Source organism: Stomoxys calcitrans, chromosome 1 (assembly GCF_963082655.1).
Source record: "Stomoxys calcitrans chromosome 1, idStoCalc2.1, whole genome shotgun sequence".
Lineage (NCBI taxonomy): Eukaryota > Metazoa > Arthropoda > Insecta > Diptera > Muscidae > Stomoxys > Stomoxys calcitrans.
The window spans coordinates 4,091,548-4,100,485 of record NC_081552.1 but is presented as its reverse complement, the minus strand read 5'-3'; the positions used below and the strand labels follow the sequence as shown (position 1 = coordinate 4,100,485).

The 8,938-nt window shown below is 38.1% G+C and overlaps 1 protein-coding gene across 1 annotated transcript; it reads left to right on the top strand.

Moving 5' to 3' along the window:
- The first annotated feature begins 743 nt into the window (after positions 1-743).
- On the top strand, positions 744-1,870 carry LOC106084737 (uncharacterized). The gene has a single exon (XM_013248640.2). It carries the CDS (start codon positions 780-782, stop codon positions 1,728-1,730), a length of 951 nt encoding a protein of 316 aa, XP_013104094.2. The 5' UTR covers positions 744-779; the 3' UTR covers positions 1,731-1,870.
- Positions 1,871-8,938: the final 7,068 nt, after the last annotated feature.

The window sequence follows — 8,938 nt, the reverse complement described above, 5'->3', positions numbered from 1 at the left end:
TTAGCAACAAACAAAAAAGGATGAATAAATCTCTTGGCATGGCAGCAAAAATTAAATACTCCAAATATTAAATTGTCAGTTGGCAACATGTTCCCACGTGCCCGGCATGCCAAACGAATTGAAATCGTGGTCGCCTCTGTTCGTTTTAACAGGAGGTGAGGTTGTTCCCCAGTGGCTACGTGCTGCTACCAAAGGTGGATAAACAGTAGCTGCTGTAGCGACCAATGACTGAGACTGAGGGAGAGAGAGAAATGAAAACAGAAACCAACCAAAAAAATTTACGCCAGACAGACACAGGCACATCCACTGCTCGAGACTTTGTGGTGCTCATGAAGAATGAAGAGCCCTGCTTATTGAAGACCTGTAATAAACTTTTGCTCTGGACTTCTCCAGACTTCTCGATGATTTTTGCCCAGCTCAACTCATTGATGGCCATATTTAATTAAATTAATAAAAATAAACAAAAAAAGCAAACAAAATGAATCACCAACGCAACTATCACTACCACTACGACCAGCACTGGCTGTACTTACATTTCCTGCTTCCGCATAAACAAAAAAAAAAAAAAAAAAAAAAAACAAACAAAGCTTTGGCCACATTCGAGGTCGTTAGCCATACAATTGGCAAGAAGCCATTGATTCGGTGATTCCCATCAATCTAGATAGAACATTCTAAATGGAAGTGGAAACTGAGAAACGCCTGAGTATATAAAACGCCTAGCTCAGCAATTTCAAATTAGTTTTAGAACATTCACTTAAATCTTAACAACTGGGAAGAAGATGAAAAGCAAGGTCTCAACCATGTGCCCAAAGTTTTCAATGATCATCATGGTCCTAGGCGTAATATTCGCCAACACACATGCAGCAGTAATAAGGTGTGCTACGGAGAAAATGATGATTGCGGCTGAGACTCAAACAGAGGAAATGACCACTGAACAGATGGGGGCCACCACCCTGGAGGCCATAACCGAGGAGAGTGCCAGCACTGATGTTCCTGAACCTGTGGGAGCTTTAAGCAAAGACGAAGAAGCCACCATATTGGTTATAGATCAAACCCTGCTGGATCCCGCACCTGCTGATGTCAAGGTTTCGGAAGCTCCCTCGGCAAATGAACAACGGTTTGGCAAACTTTTGTTGTTAAGTACACCCAAATTGGATGAGAAACCAAAAATACCGGAGGAGAATTTCGAGGAGAGCGAAGAATTGATGGACTCTTCGGAAAATAAAACGGAAGCGGCTGATGCAAAAGCTGAAGAGGAGGCTACAACTGTGTCTGCTACGGAAGAGCCAAAAGAGGATGAGAAAAAGGAAGATTCTTCCAAGACTAAGGATGCCATACCCACCACCAAGCTATTCCCCATCAATGATACCCTCTACGAGGCGAACTCAAAAGCGTCAGACAATGCTCCCGCGATGCCTGTGCCAGCAATAACTGTCATGGGAGAAGACTCAAAAGACTCAGATAAAGCTGCCGAGGCTCCTGAACCAGCAGTTATTCTCGTGGAAGATGAACAACACAAAGAGGAAAAGAATTCCAATTTGAATGCTGTAATCTTGGCGGAAAACGAAGCTGATTACGTACTCTTCGATGCCGATACGGAGATCATCGAGGAGGGTGTTTATGCCGACGTAAACAGTGAATTGCATTTGCAACCCATAGTTCAGTCGGTGGAAATAGTGCCCAGCAGTGTGGATGATTCCTTGCTGGTCGACTACGTTCACCATTGGTAGTGGTGAATTCAACTCAAATTTGAAACCATTTTCAAATTTGTTGTTTGTTATCTTGAACAGTATTTTATCTCTTTTGTTTGTTTGTTTTCCCTAAGTTAGGTGTGACAAATCGTTATAACTTTAGCCCGATAAGTGAATAGTGAATAGAGGAAAAATTTACCAAAAATTTAAATCGAATAAAAAGAAAAAACTTTATCACAAAATTTATTCAAACTTCATTAGTCTGTGTAATGGCATGAAGAATTTTGTGCTGTCTTACCTTTGGCATGAAGACAGATGGAGGTTGCTATATGTTAATGTGGCACTCTGATAGATATTTGGCATGCTGTTATACAAGGGTGTGACGGAGATAGCCCTTTTTTTTAAAAGGGTTTACTTTTTCCATGTAGCCTCTGGTGGGAATCGCACCCACGACCGTAACTCTGCCAACAAGTAAATGGCGAACCCCAATTTTTAAAAACGACAGAGATTTTGTATGCCACCATATAGAACCCCAAAAACAGGAAATTGGTATAAGATTTTGGGATCAAATAACCTGGGGGACGTCCCATCCCAAAACCAACCCGAACGGACCTGTGTACCGGTTGTGTCAATATGGGTATCAAATGAAAGGTATTAAGGAGTAGAGTGCGAATTTGGTGTAAAAGTTTCACTCTTAATTTTCGGGGGGGCCCCCCCACCCCCAAAAGAAACCAAAAGAGGACACTTTCACCGCTATGGGCTGTATGGGCATCAAATGAATGGTATTTAAGAGTTGAGTACGAACTTGGCATAAAAATTTCACCCTAATTGTCGGGGGGTCGTCCCCCACCCCCAAAAACACCAACCAACGGGACACTTTTTCCGCTTTGGGCAATATGAATTTTAAATGAAAGTTATTTAAAAGTAGAGCAAAAATCTGACATAAAAATTTATTCTTTGGGGTCTGCGTGGCCTCCCCACCCGCAAAAATCCCCCCGCAGGACATATTTACCAATTAGGACAATATGGGACCCAAATGAAATGTATTTGGGCGATATATACGAGTATGGTATTACAAATTTGGTCCAACTACGTATAGGACCGTCCCAGGCCCAAAACCGTCCCAAAAGTAGCGCCCAAAATCAGAAGTGGACCGATCGCAACAATATGGGACTCAACTAAAAGGTATTTGGGATATTTAAAATTGGGTCCAAGTTCTTAGCGAGGCGTCTAAAGCCTAAAAACCCCCAAAAAATCAAAGTGGACCGATCGTGACAATATGGGACTCAAGTAAAAAGTTTTCGGGAGTAGTTTACGAATATGGTATTAAAAATGAGATTCAAGTGATAGGGGCTTGCCTACCCCTCAAAACACCATCCAAAATGTGAATATTTGTCCATCATGGCTATATGGAGTTCAATAAAAACTATTTGGTAGTAGATAAACAAATTGTATTGGGCAGGTACATATGGTAGTAAGTAAGAAACTTATATTTTGCGTGGTGCTAATGAAGGCGCAGCAAAGCGGGTTGTTTTTTTGTGTGTGTTCCTTATAGACTTAAATAATTTTCGCAGATGGTGTATAATGATCCCATGGTGAAAATAGGGTATTACATTTTTTGATATCTGGAGGGGGCGGACTCTCATTTTCGGAAAATCCTGATCTCGGAGATGGGTGGTGTGATTTAAGCGACATTTTGTGTGATCTCTCATAGTAACCCAAAAACAAAAATTTGGTACCCAAATTTCGGATGGGATAACTAGGGGGGCGCCATCCACTAAATATGGGACTCAAATTAAAGGTATTTAAGATTAGAAAACGTATCTGATATTCATGTCGGACCCTGCGTTTAGTCCGACCCCAACCCCTAACTCCGACATATTTACCGCCCATGGAAATATGGGACTCAAATGAAAGGTATTTGCGAGCAGAATACGAATCTGATATCCAAATGTGGGACCAAGTTTCTGGGGTCCACCCCTTCTCCAAAACACCCCCCAAACAGGACTTATTTACTGACCATGGCAATATGGGGCTCAAATGATAGGTATTTAAGGGTAGAATACGAATCTGATAAAGTTTGGGTGGCCGCCCCTCTCCTAAAACATCCCCCAAAGAGGACGAATTTACGACCATAGCAATATGGGGCTTAAATAGATGATCTTTGGGAGTAAAGCACGAATCTGATATCAATATTCGGAAAAAAACACCACCCAAATAGGAAGTATTTTCTGACCATTGCAATGTGGGGCATTATTTCAGAGCAGAAAACGAATCTGATATATATTTTTTAGGGTAAGTCACTGAGTGGCCGCCGCATCCTCCAAAACGCCCCCCAAACCGTTCATGTTTGCCAACTACGGAAAAATGGGGCTCAAATTTGGAAGTAGACCACGAATCTGATATTAGCATTCGGGACCAACTGCAAAGGGGACGTCCCACCACCATAGCAGCCCATAAATTTGACGTATTTCTTCACCAAGACAATTTGGTGAAAATTCAAGTAAGAAAAGATATTAGCGACCTCGACATGCAATTGTACAAGTTTCTTGAAAATATCTTTCGTCACACTCCAAGTTGATGCTTCTGTTCACCTGAGTGAAGACGAAAGTGTGTTTGTGTGTTGACATATTTGAAGTTTTCGTTTGTGTTGCATGCCAAGGTTCATTACATGTGCAAATCCGCAAAGGAGCTAAAAATATTGGCAATGTGGCGAAATAGTGTGAAAATTCCAGCACACAAATATAATTGAAAATATGCTCTGCACCAAATCGTTTCCATCCAAATGGGAGGGGGTATGACTGGGAGATGATATGCCAGGCATGTGAGGTCAAAGTGTACCATGCAGCAAACTAACACCTACCCTGTCATAGATACCATGCTGACACCAAAGTGCAGTGCAGGGAAATGTTGGTAAAATGCAGCCACAGAAGGAAGGATTTAAATTCAATATGTTTTGGCAACATTACGGTGCTAAATGCATTGCCTTTCACTTGCCAGCCTGCCGCAAATATCTCTTGCTCATACTGTGTCTCTTTGTCACCTTTGAGGCAATAAATATACATACACACACACACACACACTCCGCCGCATATACCTTATATGAGGTAATGATTGGAATTTGTGCACGTGCTAGAGTCACATATATCTCTCTCTCTCTCTCTCTGTGTTTTTTTCTATTTTCTTTTCGTCAGTTGGAGCTTGTTGTTGCATAGGCTCGTGATGCTGTTGAGTATGATATGATGATGACATTGGTGTGAATTTACTCGAGTATAAGGTGGATTGAATGAGTGTGGCAGGCAGAGGAGATAGGGACAAAGTCTGAGTGAGAGATGGTATATGGCATTGGAGGTGTTAACAGCAAAACGGCCAATATAATTGAATTTTCATGAGAAAAAATATTGCTTTTATTGTCATTTGTGTGAATATTTGCCATAGCATGACATATTTAAATATGCACACACACGCATACATACACACTCACATTATATGTATTTGTGTATTTTGTTTTATGCGCGAGTGTAGTCAATTGCATTTGCGTTGTGGCGTAATGAAGTTTATGAATGTGTATGTTATCTGAATCGTTTGTAAGTATTGTCGCACTGATAGCCTACCTTAATGAGTTTTAATGCTATTGTACTAGTTTGAAAATATTTGTGTTAGTATTAGAAAATACATATTTCGATACACCATGAGGACTAGGAAGTTAAAATTTGTGGAATACAATGGAAGAAAATAAATTTTAAAATTTTGAAGGTTTGTCTTTTTATTAAATTTAAATATGCCCAATTTTCCAACTTTTTAAGGGAGAAATTTCTTTAGTGAAATAATTTTTACTTGATAGTTAGCAATTATTATCTTAGTATTACATATCTCTAAATTTCCGTCCTACTGGATATGGATAAGTATATTGCATTTTTTTTTTGGTTAATTCAAGTCAGCAATGGGTCCATGGAGAGACATTTGGTCATAGAACAAGAGCTAAACTTTGTATTGCTTGCCGCAGATATCTTGCGGAGATCTCGATTCTAAAATATATTTTACGCTAATGTTACATGTCCAAATAATACGTTAAAAATCGAATGCTTGTTCGTATGAAGAACATTCTGGCAATACATCTAATATGCCGTTAGTTAAATAAAACGCGTTCACTTAGTCTATTTTTACATATTTTTTTAGAGAAATGTTCACTGGAATTTAGTCTTAGGGAAGGTATTACGTTCGCTTTTTGCGATATATTTGAGATAATAGATTTAAAAGCTAGCTGATTTCATTCAGTGAAAAATTATGATTAAATTTCAATAACATGTATATCTTATCATTAAATCTTGTGTAGTGTTTCAAAAAAGGAATCGGGAAAAATAAGGCTTTTCAAGGGTGAAAAACGAAAGTTTCAGCCAAATCGGATGAAAATTGCGGCTTCCTGGGCTCAAGAAGTCAAATCGAGAGAACGGTTTATATGGGAGCTATATCTAAATCTGAACCGATATGGCTCATTTGCAATAGCCTTTTACCTACATCAATATTAAGTATCTGTGCAAAATTTCAAGCAGCTAGCTTTACGCATTCGACCTCTATCCTGATTTCGACAGGTGGACAGACGGACATGGCTAGATCGAATCGGAGCGTCGCACAGTGGGCCAAATGGCAAAAAAATTGGAAATAAGTCTACAACTTTTTATCTGTTGATTTTAGCCATACAAAATGTTCTAGACATTTGTAGAGGAGGACATAGGCTTTCAGAAAAGTGCTGTTGTTGGTCCATATCTTTAATACAGGGTGAGCTACAGGGTGTCAAAGTTGACCACTTTTGACTTCTCCAAGCTTCTGGGGGCCATAACTTTTGATCTACTCAACCGATTTACATGATTTAGGACTCTAGAGAAAGAGCTTGACAAGATCTAAAAAACTTATGCATAAAGTACCATGCCATCGTGTACTGTTAAGGAGTTATGAATTGTTTAATTTTAAAATATGAAAATTTGGCCTTGGTTTTTTTCAGTGTTTTTTAAATAACTCCGTCAATTTTAAAGCTATAAACTTCATACTTCACACAAATTATGCCAGCATATGTGTGCATAAAATACAAAAGGAATCACGTGAATATCTTTGGCGGTTTAAAAATGGCATCGTTTTCAATATGAAAAATATTTTTTTTGTCAAAAAATTGCAAAATTTTTCAAAAAAGATACTCCCATTTCCTTTAAGTTTTCGCAAACTTTGGCCGTCAAAGCATTATCATTTCTTTCCATTTTCACAAAGTCGAGGTATTAAGAAAAGTTTTAAGTGCTAATTTGGCTAATTTCGATATCAAACAACACCGTTATCTTAAGACCAAAATGGCCAATTTTTTTACTAAACTTCAAAAGTTTCTCACTGGAAAAAAAGTTCCACGGGGATTTTTTCGCTTTTTTTGAACTTAAATGAAAGCTTAAAATGTTCCCAACATTTTAAGGTATGTCTCGCCATATCCTAGCCATAAATGAGATCGTAGCGATCAAAATACTGAAAAAAGTCAATTTTCAAGTAGTGCTATATTCATTGCTAAAAAACAAGTATTACGTCACATTTTATTGCAAAGATGTTAAATAAACTTTTATTTGGTAACACTTCTTCTACAAAACACAAAAAGAATCATGGAAATATCTCTATTCTATTCCATTTTATGGAACCGGCAATAAAAAAGTCAATTTTTCAAAAAAGTCGAATTTCCCAAATTTTGTTTTTGTTGTCCTAATTGCACATGACACACTATAGCCATATTTACGCAACATACCTTATCGTAAAGGAAATTTTCATACCTTTCCAACGATGTATAAAACATTTCTCAACTCGGATTCTATCTACTCTAAAATTCATTTACACTTCATTAAACTCTATATAAAAATGTCTATTTGTGAAATGGAACCTTATATGGGGCCTACACTAAAACATTGATAGATTTGCCCAGGGTTTACAATACAAATGTGTTAGAATAAAAAAAGGTCTCCTGCCAAAGTTTAAAAAAATTGGAATAAAAATATGTGTTTTAGAGCGAAAACACTTCGCATCGGCGTGCGTTTATATGTATATTAGCTACTCCCAAAATAAAAAAGCATTTTAGTTTTGTATTATTTGATTTTATTCTCTACCAAATAATCTAAGGTATCAAAATTTAAAAGCTCTTTAATTTGAATGGCATCGGGATCGTCCTTATCTATATCGTCACATATTTTTGGTAGCCATTTAGTTCTGATGCTGTATAGTACCGGATCAGACGATAACAATAAATATTGAAGTAAATCATAATTTTGGTTAAATTTGGTGCTCTTTCGGGTATTGAAAAGCCGGAACTGTTTAACATCTCTATTACGGGATTCCTGAGCTTCTTCTGTAAGTTCTCCTAACGGAAGTATGTTGTATTCCACAATTTCCTTGCCATGATGTAAGACTTTATGTACTGTCGGTGTTAAAGCTTTCCACGAATATAAATCAGATAAAATGTTTTTTGTGTCATTACTATAAGCTTCAAATTTGGTTGAATTTATCATCTTTTTGCTATTGATTACAGCCAAAATCACTTTGAATCGTCTTAGCAAGTGTTCATCAAGACCGGTTATTTTAGATGTCGATACGGGGTCCTCAAAAAACCGCCTTGCCGAGTTGCCATCATTTGTGCTTCCGTATCCGTAAAGAGGTTTATCTATTATAAGTCCCTTTTGTTTAAACTCCAACTGGATTCGATTCTTCTCTTCCTGCCTCATTTTGTGAAGATCTTGGTTGTTTCTAGCAGAGACATCGCGGTTTCCAGGGCTAGTCCGATATTTAAGGTCATACGATAAATGCAAACAATACTCCATGAATCGAATTCTACAGTGCAGGGGCGAAATACCGAAATTGAGCGCATTTTCGTTTACTAAATTTTCATCAGACTTGTCCTCGAATTGCCCATTCTTCTTGCCACAAATATTGCATCTCCAATTGGACATAACGCCAGTTAATGCGTTTGCCACCTTTCCATCGATCATAGTGAGTTGTAGTTGAAACGAAACTTTTATATTTCTTCCCAATTGGTTTATAACAATCATGGGTAATGCAGCAATTTCTTCCTTTATTTCGTTCACCAAAGATCGTGTTGTGTTCCGGTCTTCCTTTGTATACTCAAACCGAATTGGGCGACATAAATATTTTGACCCAGGTGTTCTATTTATCCATATATCTTGAAATGCATTTTCTTTCGATGATGAAGATTGGTCCTTGTACAATCT

Excerpts from the sequence above, each read along its gene's own strand:
- LOC106084737 (XM_013248640.2), top strand. The coding sequence starts at position 780 with ATGAAAAGCAAGGTCTCAACCATGTGCCCAAAGTTTTCAATGATCATC.